General features: G+C 40.7%; 1 protein-coding gene across 6 annotated transcripts in view; it reads right to left on the bottom strand.

Moving 5' to 3' along the window:
* Positions 1-12,241: 12,241 nt before the first annotated feature.
* The window catches only part of LMO4 (LIM domain only 4), a 20,566-nt gene continuing 11,835 nt past the window's right edge, over positions 12,242-20,972 (bottom strand). For 3 of the 6 annotated variants that reach the window (XM_036073274.2, XM_036073276.2, XM_036073275.2), the window contains exons 4-5: positions 20,913-20,972; positions 12,242-16,312 (exon numbers count right to left, since the gene is read on the bottom strand). The exon at positions 20,913-20,972 is cut by the window's right edge and continues 96 nt beyond it. In XM_036073274.2, coding sequence (XP_035929167.1) covers positions 16,304-16,312; positions 20,913-20,972 — 69 coding nt within the window. In that variant the 3' untranslated portion in view covers positions 12,242-16,303. The remainder of the gene's footprint in view (positions 16,313-20,912) is intronic. The other 3 variants (XR_013448085.1, XR_013448084.1, XR_013448083.1) reach the window with 3 other exon arrangements.

The following is a 20,972-nucleotide window of genomic DNA, read 5'->3' on the forward strand; positions in this document are numbered from 1 at the left end:
GTCATCAGAAACTCATTGCCCTTAGGACTCAGTCCAATCTCCGTGGCTTGGTCGACCAGGCTTTTGTGTGACCTGGCCCCCATCTTCCCTTTGGTCCCATTTCTCCCACCATCGTTCCCTATGCTCCGTTCCACTCAGTGTTGCAGGTCCTTAAACACAAACTCCGCTTCCCCGTCACCCTCCTGTTTCCCACGCCTTCTGCTGCTCGTGCTTAGCTGTTGCGTCCTATTCCAGGCCCACACTCCTCCCTGTGCAGCTCAGCGGCCTGACCTCGTGCGGCAGCCGGAGTGGTCAGTGTGCCCTAAAACCCTCTTCCAAAAAAAAAACATAAAAAACCCACATCAGATGGATGAGTGACACTGGTGATCTTTTAAAAACATAAATCAGATCACATCATTCCACTCCTAAAAACTCTCTAATTTGCAGCTGGAGGAAAGTTGAAACGTCTCACTGTCTACAAAGCCCTACTAAATCTACCCCTGGCCTACCCCTCCCACCTGCTCCCATACACACTCTCCCTTGTTGACTCTGTTCCAACCGCAATGACCTTTCTCCTCCCCAAAGCACACCCATGTTGTTCCAGCCGCAGGGCCTTTGCTCTGGCTGTGGCCTCTGCCTGGAATACTCTATCAACTCGGCATATGGCTCGGGTTTCAGTCCAAGTCACCTTGTCAGAGAATCCTTCCCTGACCACTAACCAAAGGAACACCCTCAAATAAGCTCTATTGTCTTTAGAGAAAGTACTGCTATCTAAAATTATCTTGTTCCTTCTCTACCAAGTTCTTTGCTGCCTCCCTGACTCAAACCTCAGCTCCTCAAGAGCAGGACTCTTTCTATGTCATTCTCAGCTGTTTCTCCAGTGCCTAGAAAAGGGTTTGCCAGTAGCAGGTGCTCAGCAAATATGTGTTGAATGAATGAACTGATGAATGAATGAGAAGATTTCAGGGGGAAAGTTGGAGGACTAAGAGAGCAGGTGAGTGACTTTACAAATATGTTCCCATTAGTGCTTTGTAGCATCAGTTTCTTGCAGAAACTCTAAGATCCTCCTGACAACACCACTAAGAGAGAAGGTCACGGTCACTGCCCCGACAAGATACCTCAAGCATAGATATTATGATTCTTTATAGATAGAAGCACAGAGGTGAGGACCACAAAATCTTTAAAGCTGGAAGAAACTTTCAGTATCTGTACAGTCCAATTCATTCACTTGGTGGTAGAATGATGACCCAGAGAGACAAAATGACTTACCCAAGACCTTGCTACTCACCAGGGGCAGGATAGGAGACAACTCGGGTACCCAGTCCAGTTGCCAGTTCCACATTTTGCTGCCCCTCCCCGCCCCCAGCCCCATAGTCATTTAACAGCAATCTATGGAAAAGTCTGAAACAGTTCTATCTGTTTGGGTTCTGGGTCTGCTAGAAACTCTTTCCTAAGTCATTCTTTTTCCTGATTCTGGTTACTATTACTGCATAAGGAATCACCCCCAAAACTTAGTGGCTTCAAACATCAACAGCATGCTGTTAGCTCTTATGGTTTCTGTGGGCTAGGAATGGGGGAATGGTTTGGCTGGACTTGGAACTTCTCATGCAGTTGCAGACAGGCAATGGTTAGAGCTGGCCAGGCATCTCCCCCCGCCCCCTGTCTCTCTGTCACTCTCTCTGTGTCTCTTTCCCTCTCCATGGTCTCCCCAGAAGCTTGAGCTTGAGCTTCCTCACAACATGGCGGCCTCAGAGCAATTGGATTGATTACACTAAAGGTCAAGAGTTCAAGAGCAAGTATTTAAAAGAAGTCAGAAGTCACATCATCTCTTATGAGCTGCCTTTGGAGGTCACACGGCACCTCTTCTGTCACATTCCATGGGTGACAGATGAGTCACTAGCTCACCCAGATTCAAGGGAAGGGTGATTAGACTCCATCTCTTGAGGGGGCGTAGCAAAAAAGCTTCCTGAAGGGCAGGTGGGGTAGGAGATATTGCTGCAGCCACCTTTGGAAAATTGGGAACTACAAGCTGCTACCTCACAGGAGGGAAAGGATATTTTAGACAAACAGAAATGCCATTTCCAATATCTAAAATGCACTAAAACTCTTCATCTGATGCCGAGGACAATCTAAAATGTAACCGTGGCATCCAGGAACCTCCACAGTATAGCAGCATACGGCAGCAATGAGCTCTTGGTTTTGTGCTCCCATAAAAATGACCCAAATATTTGTCCCTGCTTATGGCGAATTTGAGAGCCTCTGTCGCTGCATGAGCCTTCATGCGTGTCCATTAAGTGTGCAGCTATGGGTATAGATGATTATATAGAAATATGCAAAATGTGATTCCCAGGTCAGGCCTTTATGGGCACAGATTCAACGTGGGATGCATTTTTACAGCCCGGTTGTAAACCCCTGGAAACAGAGGTTTATAACAGAAGCACTGACACAACTTTATCTATGGCGGCAAGAACAGTGCTGCCGTAATAGGCCTGTTCCTCTGTGGCTAATGCCGGCTTGAAGTATCTTTAAATCTCGCCCTTCCTTCCAGCAGGTACTTCACTGAAATGTAACTACCACAATGCATCCTCTCCACGTGACTACCTTCGCTCACGCCCCAGAAGCGCCGAAGCTCTGCCCTGGAGTGGTACAGAGTACGCTGCCTTTAATTATAGGATGGAGGGGGCCGCTGAGGGCTGCAAGCAGGCATCGCGCTCTTGGTCAAGATCAAACAGGCCTTCCAGTTTTACAGAATTGTTCCAAAGAATTTTCGCACGAGAAGGGGCCTTGGACAGCTCACGGCTCTCCTCTTTTTAAAGGTGGAGCCACAGAGGCCCAGAGAGGTCAGAGGCTTTGCCGTGGGTCACACAGCTGGTTAGAGGAAGACCAGAAGCCCAGCCCCGAACTCCCGCGTGTTCTGGTGTTAACTCCTGTCCCAGTTTATGAAACCTTTGATATACTTACCTCTCTCTTCCTGCACACATGAACACGCGTGTGTACGCACACACGCGTGCACACACATACACGCGCACGCACGCACGCACGCGACCTCCGCGGAGAGAACGACGAGTGATTAGCCCCAGTCCGGTCGCAGTATGCTTTACAGGTAATATTGTTTGCAACCTACTTTTTAACTCTCTGTGAGACCAACTTGTTTAAACAGGAGAGGAAGCCCATGGCACAAAGGGATCTTCATGTTCCTGTGGTGTATTAGGAGAGGCACCCAGTTAAAGAGTGTTCATTACTATTGTAAATTCTTGCCCCAGGGCTTGTATCCTTGCGCTAGATTACATGAGGTCTGTGTTCACGGACAGCGTTTGGCGTCTGATTGAAGGTCCGGCGCAGCTAATTAATTTCATTAGGAAGTGAAGTCATCTTCTAGCAGGAATTAATATTTGGAGCTTCGTGTTGCTAATTCATTTCCAGATTTAATTAGCTCAGAGAAGAAATGTTGCTTGGGCAAGAGGACTTTTTAATTATCAGCTTGGATAAATTTGAAAATGTTGATGCCTAGGGGTTGAGTTAATTAAAACCTGCATTATTTTAACTTTAATTAGCTCCCATCTTTGTTTTGCTTCACCATATGGCCATGTCCTGTAGTCAAATTTAGTTAATTAAGCTAATTAAGCTAATCATTTTAATTACTCAAGACAATATGATTGGATAGAGGATGACTACAAGTTTATGGCCAAGTACTTCTTTTTCATTAAGTTGAAGGGACAGAGTTATTTCTGATTGCGGCTGGCAAGCAGAGCTGCGGAGTTCAGGGATGTGACAGCCTCAGAGATATTAAGGCTGAAGTCTAATTGCATTCCTTGATAAAAACAAAATGTCACTAACACAACTCTTTAAAAGAGGAGAATAATTTAGTGCTACATCTATTAGCATTCTGGACGGGCTGACTTGGTCAGGGTGCACTGGCTTGCTCTTTTTACCTAATAAGATAATGAAGCAAACTTACTGAGCTGTGGAATTTACTAATGGAGATTTAGGTATTAGATGGTGAAATCTTCATCTTATTATAGTGGTGCCCAGTAGTGCTGCTATACTTATGGGCCTGCCATCGTTTGTGGCTCAAACCTGTATTTTTAGGGGTTCATAACTCTGCTGTAAAACATTAGCTCCGGGCTGCGAGTTGGCCTAAAAGGGCACACGTTAGGAATGCTTATTTATAGATTGTGGAATTTGGGGGGAAGGAAGGCAACAGTCGGGCTGTTTTTATGCCACTGCTTGGGAAATGGAGTTGACTGCATTTGTAGTAAGGCTTTATCTTCGTTCCGGCTCAACAAAGGATTTGAAAATCCAGCCCAACAAAGGAAATCTCCTTAATCTGGTTCCCCTTCTGCCCCCCCACCACCACCACCACCACCTCAGCCCACCAATCCATGTACCTGATGACAGCGACAGCCTCTTCCAGTCACAAGCCCAAGATAGTGACTTAAAAACAAGATTGTCCACTAACAGAAAACAAAAGGACCTTTCCCAAAACCTTCATAAGGCTACTTAGTTCTTCACGTATGTGAGAACTGATTCTTTGCATGGTTCCGAAAGAAAGATTTTAAATAACCCCTGGAGTAGTATTTTGAGAAAATCATACAAAGGGTAAAGGTAGTCCAAATATATGTTTCAAGAGGCTCTGCAGCTTCTAGGACGTGGTTTCTAGAAAACTGGTTTTTGACCTCTCGCATGTGTGCACATTTCCTGTCATGAGTGTAGAACTCCCAGGATGGAAAGATGCTAACATTCTTAGGAATGAAGGATGATCCACCCGGGGTGGGGGGGTCACTGGGGTAAAAATCATTTTAAGGGCCTGGCTGTAATCAACAGAAGTCAAAGATGTCTAAGGGCAAACTGTAATTCCACTCCTTTCACATCAGGCAGGACTGCAGCTCTGCCTGGAGAGAGATAACAGCAGCTCAGAACTAAATCAACCCAGAAGCCTGCAGGTAATCCATCTTTTCTTTCATTCATTCATTCATTCATTCATTCATTCATACACTTGTTTATTGAGTCATTTAACAAAGATCCACTGATGCCAGGCACTCTTCTAGTAGCAAGGATACAGAAATAAATGAGATGCATTCTTGTCTTCCAGGAGCTCTCGTTCTGGTTGGAAAACAAATTATTTCAATCCATTAGAAGAATCCCAAATGCAGTTGGGAAACCCAAAAAAGCTTCACAGAGGAGGCGGTTCCAACCTCAGAGAAAGAGCTAACGAATTCCACAACTATCGAACCCACATTGAATCCATATGTTAAAGACCACTGCACCAGAATCTACGTTTCTATCCTAAAATCCACCTACTGAGTTTGAGTGAGGCTTGAAGACCCAGTTTGCAAATGTCCACGATCTTCACCTTGCCTCCCTGCAAAGGCCATAAGCAAATTCAGAAGAGACTTGCACTTGTCCAAAGCAACATGGAGTAAAGTGGGTCAAATGAAATTAAAATATGTTCCAGCCAAGGTTTGCCTCATAGAAAATGGAAAAAATAAATGCTACAGATATAGCGAGCCTCCTTTGATAAATGAGAGTGACTCACAATTGCAGCCATTTTTAGAAAATGTAAAGAAAAAAATATGCTAACCAACCCAGAGCTCAACTCACATTATCTTAACAGTAGCTAATGAGATTTGATCACTTTCTAGATGGTGAAGAAAATAATTCTAAAGTGCTTCTGAAGACCTCTAAGACTGAGGACACGAATGGCCCAAGGTTTAGACATCCCCCCGCTGTTTATTCTACAAACGAGCAACAGAGTTTCCATAGAGTCGGGCTTCCCTGCAGAGGGAGCCCCGTTCTGGGTCACGGCACGTCGGGAAGATCACGCAGACTTTCAGAACCTCCACTTCCCCGTCTGTAGGATGACAACAGTGCCATTGATGGGACTGTCACAAAAGTTAAACGAGGCACAGCATCTGGCACGTCACCGCGTATTTCAGGCACACGTGGGTTCGACTGTCACTTGACCATGTACTAACCATACAAGGCAAGCTCCCCAACCCTTCGAAGTCTCAGTTTCCACAGGTGCAAAATGGATTCATAAAACTGACTTTACAGGTTTCTTGTGAGAAAGAAACGAGTTGTTGCATGTCAGTGCTGAGCTCAATGAGCGTTAGCTCTGATTGAATTGCTAGACGAATAGCAAATGACAATTCCTTCTCCTTCCTCCAAGAGCCACGAGGTGGGAAATCAAGGGTCTTACCCTTTCAGAGGAAAGTGTATGGTCAAGAGGGCACGACGACTATTTTCATATGTAAATAATGACACCTAGATCATCGTCTTTTCCCAAGGGCAATCAAACATTTTTAACATCCACGAGTTTGCCATGGTTTTACATGTACAGAATCAACTCCATTATCTGATAGTAGACTTGCCAGCCAGGGGATTCGCTGTGGTAAAAGCTTTAATCCTGCTACACTTTCCCCAACGAGAGGCCATGAGAACCTATCGATAATGCTCTGGGGTCAGTTTCACCTTTTTCTAATAACTAGTTGATGACCTTGAGCACATTACTTAACTTCTCCAAGTCCCTGCTCCCACAGCTGCAGATGTAGGAGTAGTAACATCTTCAAGCTGTATGCTGGGGATGACATAGAAAAGAAATGTATGGCCCATACATCATTGTTGAATAAATGTTCATTTCTCTCCTGAGCTACCTTCCACCACCATTTGGTCTGAGTTTATGTTGTGTAACATTTGCCTAACAAAAGCATTATTACCTTGCTTCCAAAAATTACATAACTGAAAACTTATATCCAGAGAAATACCTGCACACAGATAATTATAGTAGCTTTATTCATAATTGCCGAAACTTGGAAGCAACCAAGATGTCCTTCAGTAAGTGAGTGGATAAATAAACTGTGGTCCATCCAGACAATGGAATATTATTCAGTGCTAAAAGGAAACGAGCTATCAAGCCATTAAAAACACATAGAGAAACTTTAAATGTATATTACTAAGTGAAAGAACCAATCTGAAAAGGCTACATACTGAATGATTCCAACTATTTGACATTCTGGAAAAGGCAAAACTGTGAAGACGGTAAAAAGACCAGTGGTTGCCAGGGATTGTGGGGTAAGGGAGGGATGAATAGGCAGAGCACAGAGGACTTTTAGGGTGGTGAAAATACTCTGTACGATACCATAATGATGAATGCGTGTCGTTATCCATTTGTCCAAACCCATAGACTGTGCAACACCAAGAGCGAACCTTTCTGTAAACTGTGGGCTCTGGGTGATTATGATGCGTCAGTGTTGGCTCATCAGTTGTAACAAATGTACCGCTCTGGTGGGGGATGTTGATAGTGGGGGAGAGCCGCATGTACAGGGCCGGGGGGCATGGGGGGAATCTCTGTACCTTCCTCTCAATTTTTCTATGAACCTAAAACTGCTCAGAAAATACTTTTAAAAAAAAAAAAGAAAAGGATTACATATTATATTCTAAACCAAAAATAAATTATTTGAGTGTGATCCATTGTTTTGAATTAATCTACATTATTATTCCCCTTTCATTAGAGAGGACAGGCAAGAGCTGGCTAAAATAATTTTCAAAGTAAATTGAAGGCCTTATAATTAACCCTTAAATCAGAGAAGTGACTATATTTTCCATCGTCTCAATCCAAAGGAGTGCCATCCTCAGGATATAAAGCCCTTTTACCTTCAAATGACTCATTTAATGCATTGGCAAATATAGCTGTGATTAGTAAACTATTTAACAGATGGGCAAAATGAGGTAGTAAGAGTAAACGATTGGCCCATGGCTAATATTTGATTGGAAAGACAAATGTGATGATAGGTTCCCTTTGACTTCCCTTCAGGAGTAGAATTAAATTCCAAGTGTTTCCTGAGTCCCAGTTTGGTGCTTATTTCACAATACAAATGCAATATGTTCTTTATTACCTGCTCTAAAATAAAAGAGGAGGGTGGGGAGGCATGAGTACCTTCATCCTCAAAAATCTACAAAGCACAGAATACAGGGTAAATATCCCATTATTAATTTTCATAGCATTCGCCTTAAGACAACAGTGACTGCGTCTTCCTTTAGTTGGTGCAAGAACCTAAGAGATACACAAGATGCCCATAGACGCCCAAGGAATCAAAAAGCAAGCCCAGAATGACCTAGTTTTAGAATGGAATTGGACCACACACCTTCTGGAAGGCACCCAGTTCTGTAAGTCTCTAGGAATGTGAAGAAATCAAAGAACCTTTTTTGGGGGGAGTTGGAGGGGATACGAATAGTTTTATAGAATGTTTAGCAGCAACCCCGAGCAGGTTGGTAATGTTTGGGGAAACATTTTTTTAACTTAGTCACCCAATTCTCATCAAACCCAACCAACCAACTGCCTAACCCCGTTTTGTTTTGAAAAATAATGTCACAAATCTGTCCAGAGCTGGATAAAATGCACAGTAATGAGTTCATTAACATGCCATCTGCATGCAAAATAAGGGGATTCCAGAGGCAGAATCCTTTGGTGGGCCTGTTGGAAATCAAATCCTGGGCTAAAAAAAATACATATATAAAACACAACTTAGGGAGAAAAATATTACAGTTACACCTTTGCTTGGCTTAGAGCAAAGACAGTCTGGCTTTCAAGAGCACCAAAGCCAGCCAGAATCTTTTTCCCCTTTTTTTTAAAAAAAAAAAAGATTTTAGAACACGTTTTACTAGTTAGGGTAAAAAAAAAACAATTGCTTACAGCATGAGGTAACTGATGGGGTTGGTGAATTACACCCATCCCCAGGAAGAAAGACGGAGCTAAAAGCCTCAGTGTCAGAAATCCATTTAGGATTGCCTGTCCTTTGAAAATCAAGCCTGTTTATCTGCCTGATTCACTCAGTAACAAATCAGAAAACTCAAACCTGCCCCCTCCATCACTTCCCGGCCCCACAGCTCCATTTCACTCTCAGAGAAGGGAAGGATTAGATTTCTAGCGGCTGTAGCTTTAACAAACCAGAGGCAATGTTTCTTGCCACGGTGGTACCCCAAACTTCATCAAGAACATCGGAGTCTGCTTTTTTTCTATTGCAATTTTCATTTCAGTTCAGCACTCCCTGACACACCTGTGAAGTGTCACCAAATGCTATATCACATCAACTTAAAAACTGCCAATGTTGCTCATGTCTGAAACGTCCTGATGTCACAGCCGTGCACAGGCTTGCAGTACAGAAAACCACAGCCTGAGTTGCATCCTGCACCGTAATAGCATCCTCTGTGGGGTGGGGGAAGAGGGGCTTGTAAACGGGGTGCGTGCGTGGTGAGGGTGTCTGGGGAGCCTGCCCAGTTTTCTTCCCAATCTGCGGCGAGACTCCAGCCCCTCAATCCTCCCTTGAAGAGCGATTTACGTAGACAAGTGCTCCTTCCATTCTCTCTACTCCCTTTTTCTCAAGATAGAAATTTCTCCATAGCCTAGAAGCTTAAGAGAAAATATCCTATCTACTATAAATTCTATAAACGTCTATGCCCATCTCCTGCCAATGACGAAAGAAAACAATACCAACAAAAAACTAGCTGAGAAACACTATGCAGGCTACTGCTTGTACTGATTATGCATCTCTGGGTATGGATGGCATTTGCTGAAAAACTGGAATGTACGGTGGTTTTCAGTCATACTATAGAGAGGAGTGTGCGTCAGTGGTTGAGAGCATGGGTCTTACAGCCCCACTACCTGGCATCAATCCTGCCTACGCCTCAGTGATGGTACCAGATGAAATTTACTGATTTTATGAGCTTAGGTCATAATATACACATAACAAATACAGAGTATCTTGTTCTTTACAATCAACATTCTGTAGTTTTGAATCGACTGCGTGTTGGTCTATGCATATTTTTCAGGTCCTTACACCTGAAGAGGATGTATGTATATTCATCCATATCCAATGAGAAGGGTAATTTAGTCTTCAGACTGGAAAAAAACATATTATTGGCTAACTTAAGTCTCATTTTGCACATAGCAGAATAAAAGATTAAAAAATAGCCTGCAGACTCATTGGGCCGAGATACTCCATGAAATAACATACAGACATAATGGGCTTTGAGAACTGGTACTTTGGCACCAAAATCCACTACTCAGGAACCTGAGCCAAAAACCAAAAGTCTTTTTTTTTTGCTTAACCATTATATCAACATAAAAATAACTTTATTATTTAAAGTAGAAATTTTTATTTCATTAAATCGAGTAGAAATTTTTCCTTAGCTATTTTTTTTTCCTCTTTGTAATAAAGGCAGCTTGGATTTAATGGTGTGTTATAGTAATTTATTTACAGATTTTGAGATCTTTTTGGATTCTAGCAATTAATGGGAAAATAGAAAGTACAGCCAACAAAATTTTAAAACTCAGCTCAGAATCATATTTGGATGTAATTAAAGGTATAATCTGTTCCATTTGAATATTTCCGTGCTCTCCCATCTTAAAATAACAAATATGAATATTAGTTCTTCCACTATATATCTGTTTCTCACATCATGCTGGAACATGTAAAAATTTTCTACAAAAATTGTGTGTATATTACCTCTTTTATACTTATAGAAGTATGCCACTTTCATATAACTGAATTCCTTGACCTGTTATTTGCCACAGTGATCTGCAGACTGGAGACAGTTCAATTCAAACATCTGAAACATACCATTTACTGCTTTGTATGGGATATAGTTCGACACGGTCATCCATTTGACTCTCTGGACTAACATGATTATTGAAGTCTTGCTCTTTTTCCTCCACAACAACTTACAGGCAGAATTGTTACCAACAATACTTAATTACTCATTCACAAAGTAGTTGAGATTTGCCAAAACTGAACAGAAATTTCTTTTAGAGCAAGGCTAAAATATGCAGGCAAGCTAAAGGAGTCGGTATTCCAGGTTGGATAAAGACAAAATGCAATACTTTAGTTTTTTAAGGGGAGAAAAAAACCTAGTTATAGCTCATGGAATAAAGTATGTCCTTGTCACAGCCTCACAATTTATAAAGCAATTCTCCCAGAATGCCCCAAATTCCAGGGTTCAAATAGCAGCTCTGGCACTCTTGCCCAGCCATGTTGGAGCCTGAGGCAATAGTCAAGAGAAGTAACTCCGATCCTGCCTTTATTTAAAATTGTGATGTTTTGTTCACCATAGATGTTTTCGCATTCATTTCCTATTTAAAAATATTGCATTAAAACATTATCTTGATTATTGATTCTTTGGCACTCCCTTAAATTCTGCACCCAAGGAGAGCACCCATTTGCTGCCTCCCTCTCGTCCTGGTCCTGCTCAGACCGTCACCTCCCTGACCCTTCACGACCTCAAAACCGAGGCAATAATAATCAAGAGGGTTATTGTGAGGACTGAGATAACACGTGTTTTGAACTTGTTCACTGTAAATGTGAACATAGAAATACATTTACAAAGCACTCCACAACTCCAAGATAGAGTTATTATATTACACATTCTAGTTAAAGATGTTAAGGTTTATGGAAGGCGGAAGGCCCATGATTGATGACAGAAACTGAATCGAGGCCTTAGAGGGATGTGAGGTACTTAAGACACACCCATCTCTACCTAACCTTATTTAAATAAAGAAAAAGGTATACAATTGCAGCCCAAGCAAGCAATTTCCTTTCCAGCTTTCATAATTAATCTTCATTTGTAAATTCAGTTTGTCTCCAGATTTTCTCTTTTCAGTTCCTAAAAGCACTCAATACACTGCAAATGAAAAATTAATTTAGGAAGAAACTGTTTTCCTCTTACTAAAAAAAAAAAAAATCGCAGCTCAAACACAGGCGAAAGCCTACAAATAAATGCACTGCACAAGAAAATTATTTTCCAAAAAGTTGAGGACGTAAACCTTTTGATTCGAGGTGGGGAGAACTTTCTAGGCCGAAGGAAGGTGAGATGCATCCTGTTCTCTTGAGCTAATGATTGTTTCCAAGCTAGTTAGAATTCAGTGCTAATTGCATTTTAAAACACCACCTCTAAAATCCTTTTCTCTCAGGATCTTACATCAATGTTTCGCATTTTCAGTAAAACCTTTGCACTTCACCTTTCTCACTCCACAAATCCTGAAGTTTAGATCAGCTGGAGGAGCTCAGTTCTGATGCTTTCCTTCCCCCAGCAGGTTTGGATGTGGTGGTGGGGATGCTAGCGCGGGGAAAGGCTATCCTGCCCTGTTTCTGAGGGAAGCGAGAGGATTAAAAGAGGTATTTTTGGTGGCTAAACCCAGGCTTGTCCATTCTAACAGAGTCATTAAACAACTTTCTGGTGTCATTCAAAGAACTTATAACAGAATCAATTGATTTTCATCCTCTGCTTTATTAGTTGTGATTTAGGAGATAGAATGGCCCTGTTTACACAGCTGTAACATGTCAGGACCTGCAGTACATTATTGGCCTGAGGCCTCCGAGTTGCAGTCCATTCTCAGCAGAATCAATCTGAACTCGAAAACATTCCCTCTAGGAAACAGGCACATATCTACTAGCATAAAGCACTTCTTGTACAACTGAAAATTGTATTCACTTGAGGTAAGTTGCAAGTTCACCTTCCAAAAATCGGCCCTGACTTGTCATTGCTCTCAGCGTGTTCACGATGTGAGCAGAGGGCTACAAATGCCTCTTAACTAGATACCCAAGGCCAGTGAATGGGTTACACTTTGCTGCTAGTCGGGTCTCAGGCTCTGCAAGTGGGACTTGCTGGCTGTTTAACATGCGCTCAGAGCATTGCCAATCTAAAATGGCTGCTCAGTAATACTTTAATTGCAGTTTCATGGAAACAAATCGCTATTTAACTGCAATAAGCATTTCTGTGACTTGGCTGGACTGACAATAGGTGAGTCTTAGTAACAAAGTGACAAGTGACATCAACTTGTAAACGTGTCTCCAAGTCTTAGGTGCAGGAGCTCCCAGGATAGAATGCCCGGTGAAGGAGTCTCTGGACAACCTCTTCTCAATTTAAGTACAATTATTTAGGCCACAGGGAAACTCTTCCCTGGTGCCTTGATATATAGCTCTTGGACTCCCTATTGTATAATTTATTGGTCCTAAGAAATATTTTATATAAATAGTAGTACAAATTAGAATCTTACTATATTGACACTTAAAGCCATTTAAGAGCTTCATTTTAGATGATTGTTTCAAGTATCAGTGTTAATAAGAGCAAAAGAAAGAATTTAAATACAGTTAATAGTAAGGGGATGACAATTTCACAGGCTTCATTTTGGTGTGACTGTTTTCTCATTTTGCATTTTATAAGACACTACAGTCTGTGTTAAACTATTTCCTAATAAATCATGAAGAGCTGGACATAGTTTCTTGTGGCAAACGATTTGGTTTGGAAAAGCTTCTTCCGGGCTCTCCTGCCTTTCAGGATGTGTAAATCTAAGTAGACAGGTAAAAAACAAAAACAAAAACAAAAAAACATTAAACCCTTTCAGAGGACAATCTTTTTACAAAATTGTTTCATTAGCAAGAGTAACAATTTGCATGATTGAGACATTTATATGTTCTCATAAACTTTTTTTTTTATCAAGAGTTCAGCAGGGCTCAGTAACATTTGCTTTTATTTAATTGCACTTGCTTGTAGGGATTGGGGGCCATCTTGCTCTATGATGTGGTTAATATTAAATAAGTCCTTTCAAAAGAATGGAGTACATCTCACTAACATCACAAATGCAGTGGATGAAAGGTGAACAAGCTGCTGGATTTTTTTTTTTTCCTAAGCCACGTTGGGGTTGGGGGAGGAACACAATCACTGCTCACATCAGAATAAACCTGAGTGTTTTTAGGAGCTCTCTATCCACACAGAGCATCCCCATTAGAGCCGGGTTTTATTGTTTGAAATGCCTCTGGTTTCAAGAAAGTGTTTTACCTAAAGCAAGACTACTACTTAAATATGTTCTATTGTATATTCATAGCTCCATTAGTCCTTCTCCAATTTAGCACATCAAAGAGAAGGCTTCATCACTTGCATGTGGATTATACTAACATGAGTGACATTTGTAATCTTATAGGTCTGCAACTTAAGAAATGCTTTTAGAAGCTCGTTATTAAATATGCAGCAGCGCTCGAGGAGCCAGCCATATAATAGTTCATTTAAAGTCTTTAATGACCTGAGCCCTCCACATCGCCAAACGCCACACTGTATTACTTACTAAAAGTTATTAACTATCCCCTTTGAATTTCTGCACTAGATGGGACATGAGTGCTTATGCCAAAAAGAATAGAGAGGATGCTTGCATTCTTATTAACATATCTCTCCCTTTCTGTCCTGAAGGGTCCACATTCCTTTAAAGTATCTTAAAGGGAAAAAAAAAAAAAAAAATGTAAGAACCAGAACTGGTTCCTAGAAATTCCCCAAGGATTTAACTCAAACAGATACTGTTAGGTCTGTGATTTTGTTCATTTCCTTTTCTTGCATTTTCTTTCCATAAAGCTCTAATAGTACTAATTCACTTTAACTCTCTACCTTTCAATTCTCCTACAGGAGGTTCATAGTTTTGAGCAACTGATTTTTTCTTCCCGGACTGTGACAGTCTTTGAAAGCAGAAGATCCCAAACGGAAGCTGACTGCTAGCTGAGATGTACCAAGCTATTTCTCTCTATATAACCTGTTCTGAGAGGTCTACGTTGGGAGCTTTTCTGGAACAAGAGAAAAGAAAACAAATGCCATTTTTAGAAAGGATATTTAAAGTAGCATTATACACACACCTGATTTTAGGAACCTGTGATCGAAGTTGTAGTTGAGATTTGCTCCCAAGCCTAGTAGTGCAGCCTCTTTGGCTTTTTCCTCCTAACACTGGCCATGCGCCGCCCCCCCCTCCGCCCCGAGTCCTCGGCCTGCACATGCTTTCCACAGGGCACCACTGCACGCAATGCAGGCGCTATTGGGGACACGCTGCAGCCCAGAACTAGCCACTGCCTATCTCAAGATGACTACTAAGTGAAATCCAAATCCTACCCCAAACATATGGAAAGGCAGAGCCGACAGAGGAGTGTAAGAGCAAAACCAAATAAACAAATGGTACAGCAGACCACAGGAGTCTAAAAGCTCACCAGGAAATGGCTGCTTCACCCATTGAAGATGTCTGTACAAGAGCTCTGGGTCCCTAACGACTCAAGAAACTTCACAATATGTACAGGTATGGTTTAGAAATGCTATTTCCTTCAGAAGCCAGAAGCTTGGTGAAGAGAACAAGATGGCGATGTCACAGTCTTTAGCATGCTTTTCATCAATACCCAAGGCTTTCCTATTGAGGAAGAAAGAATCAACAGAATAGCTGAAGAATCGAACAAATATTTATATATAAACACAAAAGATTCACTGTGATATAGGAGTGTAATGAAGTGCATAAGTTACCAGAATATTCTGAACTTATAAAAAGGACTCCGTTAGAAACATTGCTTTGTAGCCCTGCCAAAAATGGCATGGTTAAGTAATTCGAAGAAAACCTTATTGGCCCGGAGCTAAATAAATATACACAACACCTCCCTCGACGAAGTTGGTATCAAACAAAAAAACTTACTAAATTTTCCAAAATACAGAAGAGAAAAAGCAGTGTTTAAATCCAAACTCCATCGAATATTTTTAAGTTTTTATTATTTAAATACACCATACTAGAGCAAATGTCTCTGAAAATATCACAAATAAAAGATTTTTCTTCTTCATTCAGCAAATTAGAAGTAGGGGGAAATTTCTACACAGTAGCTGCTATGAGCCTGATTTTTTTTTCCAATTTTTTTTTCTTTTTTTCATTCTTTTTTTTTTCCTTTGCCATGGAAGTAGCAACATTAGGACGAAAACACTTACATGCATACATACATTGTATTTTACAGAGATACAATAAAAGTGTTTGTGATAGAATATCACAAAAGCCACATCTCTTTCCTTTATCTCATGTTCAGTTTTGATTGAAACACATTTCCTTACAACACTTAAATATACAAAGAGCAAATAGAATGTTGTTAAGGTAAAACACAGGGTACAAACTCTGGCCAGTGCCCTGCTAATTGTTAATGAGGGTAGAAAGCAGATTTGAATGCTTCTTTTAATTAGCTTCATTAGTCATTTCCCTCCTCCCAAGCTCCCTCCCCCCCCCCAAAGATGTCCTCCGGTGGATCTTTTTTCATTTTCTCTACAGTCTCCCATTAGCCCAGGTTCATGGAGTCCTTAATGTTCATATTCAGTCATTTTAATACACCAATAAATGCGGGAAGGGCAATCAAGACTAAAGAAGGTGCAATGCATGGCGCCGGCACTGGGGCTAGCTACAAAGGTGACTTGTCTACTGAAGACGCATGGGATTCGCCTGTGATGAACAAAATCTGAGATGAAGGCACGCATTCTGCATTCCTCTGACCTTTTAGCAGACCTGCAAGAAATACAAACGGGCATCTTAGCTAAAATGCTCAATTTGAGATATTAAACTCAAACATGACTGCTTTTGTCTCCTCTATGTTCACTAATCTTCTTTTATTAGATTACTTTCCAACTGTGACTTGATGGAGGCTTTCTACACTACTTACTCCGGCAGCGAAGAACTAAAGCATAACATTTTCTGCAGTTTTACTAGCAAGAGAAAATGAGACAATAAATGGACTTTCAGAAAGTTTCTGGTGTAAAGTTCTACAATGAATTGCTGAACTCTCTTCTAAATAAGAATGATATTACATCTCGCCTAGTAGGAGCATCATAAATGCACATGCAGAGCCAAGTGCCCCACAAGGAGGTTTTGGCATAATATGCTCAACTGTGTGACCTCTGGCAAAGTTACTCTGGGTCTCAGTTTCCTCATCTCGAAAGTGGGGATAATAAGGCTGTTATAAGGATTACATAATACAGATGGAGCACTTTCAACAGTGCCTGGCACATAATAAAAGCTAAACAAATATTGGCAGTGATCATTCTGATATCCCCACATGACATCCACTCACCCATGTCCTTCTCAGCCTAAAGGTATGTGCTGAAATATGTATGTATATATGGGTATAAGTTATACATACACACACGTGCACACCCACAGACATACAAATATTCAGATACTACTTTTCACTTAGTAACTCCTATCTGCTATGTCACTTAATATTACATAAACTATTGTAAATATATGAATCAAACATATGTAATATGTGAATGACTTGTGCTCAATTAAAAAACATAGTTCAAGGGAAGTCTAACTTTCATGTCTAAGTTAGAAATGATAATCCACACAGTCGTCAAATACAATCTGTTTGCAATTACCAAAATGAAATAATATATATTAGGTTTTCATGGTTTTTAAATGACATTTTGAGCTTCCCAGGAAGTTCTCGTTTCACCCTTTCCCTAACTTACTAAAAAGCCTCAAGTCTATTAGGAACTGCAACCCCCCACTTCCAAGCTAATTAAAGTGGTGGAGGCTTAATTCCCCAGAGTGGAAGCTCAGTGTGAGAAAGGTAATTTGTCTGTCCAGAACAAAGATGCGGTGGCAGCCAGCGAGCATATTTAATAAATGAGCATCAAATGTCCTCTACGATGGACACACACACCACCAATTACGTAACTACAGGGGAACCGGGAGTGATATGTAAACTAGAACACTTGCTAAATTTTCCTCCAACTAAAGAGATGTGAGCTTGTATTTTACTGAAAAGCGCAGATAATTCTAGATCGAACAGCCACTCGAGTGGAAGAAAGAATTCCAGAGCAGGCAAAAATTAGGAAAAAAAAAAAAAATTAGCCACAATTCCTGATTGTATTTACGTAACTCTCTAGAAGACAGTATTCTCCTGAGGACGGCCCAGCCTCCTTTAAATGATACAGGCTATAAAATTTTGTAGATCCTTGAACACTAGTGGTCTGAGATTTCACTCAGGACACTACAGGATTTATAAACTCAAAATTATTTTTTCTCAGGATACACCAAAGCCAATGATGCAGAACAGCTAAACGACACATCCCAGACATTGGCAACAAATTTCAGAAGAACAGAAGTTTAAAGGGACCAGATGATGGGGACCTATGCTTTCTATACAATTAGCTGCCTTTAAAGAAGGGGTGTATAATCAACTCATTACTTTTAAGCCAGAGGAGTTTGGCTATATTTAGCATGCATCATGCACTAAAAACGTAATTGGTTCGGTGAATAAAAGGAAAACAGCCAAAATTGATGTCCGATTTTCCCTACCAAAAATATGGAGGACGAGGAGCGAGAAGAAAATAATAAAGTGGGGCGGTTTGTCATTTCTCCCCATCTCATCTCCTCCAGAAAGGAAACGCCACAGGGATTTGGGAAAATAATTGTCAAGCATTCTCTAGGTCCAAGAGGCAGTTTACGTTCCACCAGGAAGTGTGTTTTCATTACCTCTTTCCCCTTGCCCTCTCATTAGTATCTCTCTGGACCACGTTCAGCTTGCCCAAAACCTTTATTTACAAAAACCACCTTGTGAATTGACTGTGCTCGTGGCGAGCTGAGCACCGAGGGCAAATCTGTGAGACATTTATGCCAACAGGGAAATGTTCTTAATTAACATCGCCCCCAAAACACAGCTTCTTACCAATGTCTGACAAGAACATATCCTTAAGTTATACTTCCTTCTGCCTTTTAAGAGCTATTAATTTTTGAAGGCCACCTGTCTATTTTTGGCTTCCGACATTAAGGAAGTATATACCAGTTGGTTCTTTCTGGTTGCCTACTACGTTCTGTGATCCAAAACGAACATCCTACCTCTCCCATCCTGAAAAAAGTGTGCAGAACAGAAGACTCCTCTGAAAGGCACAATACATGCAATCTTATAACCATGCAAACCAGATGTTTCTCCAGCTTTCCTCCCTGAAACCTCCCAACTTACGCCATCTTGTACCCAATGAGACAGCACCGGGAGACCCTGCTCCTATTCGCTACATGCCCTTTGCACTTAGTCCCGAGCGAATGCGGCTACTGCCTGTATGCAGCACTGCACGGTTGACTACGTTTTCCATCTTGTCTCCATGTCCCTGAATCCTCACGCTGCACGGTGGTGAGCTGCAACAATCATTTCTTGTACTTTGTTAAGTCAGGGAAAGAAATGGTGTAAAACCAGCAACAAACTTAAGATCTAACTTGCAAAAAACTACGCTTTTACATGGGAGGGAATGGGGAAGAGGTCAACCATTTTATTCCTAGCACATTTCTTTTGTTGCCTTTTTTTTTTTTTGCTCCCAAGTATAATTGGAAATGGCTTTGCCTCTACATTGAAATGGTTATCTCAAAATATTTATGTTACCTATCCATTGTTCTCAACTCTGCCCTATAGATTCACTTCATTACAATTCAAAAAATAAAAATCTTAAGCATTTATATGTACTGGCATTCCTTAACGAAGCTTAAAATGCCTCATCGATGGTGATTGGTTCATTTGCAATAAAAAATTAGACTTCTATTCTTAAAATGGTATACTAGGTAGCTTCCCATATTAGTAAATTAAACAAAGAAAAGTGTGCTTATTTGGTATAATTGACATTTACTTAATAAAGAAATGGAAAATAAATTTAAACTTAGACCATAAATTTGAGTAAGGGAAAATGATAAAAATCAGAATTAAAATACGGCAGTATAATTTTAAATGGTTAAAAGTTTTCAAATATTAGTCATTTTCCCCACACACAGCATTAAGAAAATGCATTACAGAAGACAAAGAAGTCTAATATTTTTTCCTGAGCCTTTTGAAGCTTGCTAAATTCCTATTTGCAGATAAATGTTGTTTTTTTTTTTTTGTGATCCTTACAACAGACATTAATGAAGTTCCTATTGTAAATCCATAAAGAATTACCAAGTGAAGTGTGCACTTTTTGTTTCAATGCAATAACTCAGTGCTGTGTGATTGCCTGGGTTAATGATGAAAAAGTCAAACATACTATCAGAGCTGATGGAAAAATCTATCACCAATCTGAAATTAAAATTCATCTGTGGTCAATAAGATTTAATATCCATGCAAGTGGCGCTGTAAAGAGTAAATGAATCAATGTCATCAATACATAATCAGTATGAAATATGATGTGAATAAAATTATGCGCACGAGTCATACATTTCACTCTTTTCTGGGCCAGTGTGGAATGAACAGTCTCTTAACTGAAGGTTGACAGTAATTGTTACAAATTAGGCACAGCAGTTATCAAAATGCACTCACTTGCATAGCTATAGGACTTATTAAGGAGATTAAAATAGATCTAAAACTATCCAGTACTGGGGCGGAGGGGAGGGGGGGCGCTGGACAACTGTTGATCGCCATTTTCCCTCTGAAGTGATTTGAACAACTGTATAAAATTTCCTCACTTTTAACTCTGGTCCAAAAACTCTCCAGTTGTGGCTCGAGACTCAAGATACATAATCTTCAATGGAGCGATTCGTGGCCCAAAGTGATTAGCAAAGACCTAGAACTCTGTCTTAAAAGTCATAACTTATTCAAATTTTATAGGACTATATATACCAATCAACAAAAATGCCCCCCTCTGGAATTACAGAATGTCTGTAAAACTGCTCTTCTCAAAATAAAAGCACGGTAAACTGGGTTTGGAAGGCAGGTGTCCGGGATTGCTATGACCGATGCAGAAACCATTCTTTCATGACAAAGACATTTACTCCCTTTTTCTACCATAAATGCTCTAATTTGCCTCCTGCAATCACCTATTCACATCGTATTTCTGAATTTCAAAACTGTCAAGTGGGAAAACCAACCGGTTATATGGAAGTTTTATGCTTTGACTTAGCATGTGATAATCCTCTGTTCAACACTGGGAAGGCTACACATATAACTAAGTCAGGATCTTTTTTGAACTACAAAAGATTCACAATTTAATCAGTCGATATTCCTATTTCTGAACCCTGTACGTACAAGTCGTCTACATTTCTTTAAAAGGGCACACGAAAACACAACCGCCCAGGAAAACTGCCTTGAAGGTTGAACCTTCCAACTCGCTCTAATAAAGCTTATTAGCAGCTGCTAGGTATTCACCTTCTGGTCTGGCAGTAGTGGATTGCTCTGAAGTGAATTCAAATGGCCATTGATGAGAGC

The sequence above is a fragment of the Halichoerus grypus genome, chromosome 5 (assembly GCF_964656455.1).
Source record: "Halichoerus grypus chromosome 5, mHalGry1.hap1.1, whole genome shotgun sequence".
NCBI classification, from domain to species: domain Eukaryota; kingdom Metazoa; phylum Chordata; class Mammalia; order Carnivora; family Phocidae; genus Halichoerus; species Halichoerus grypus.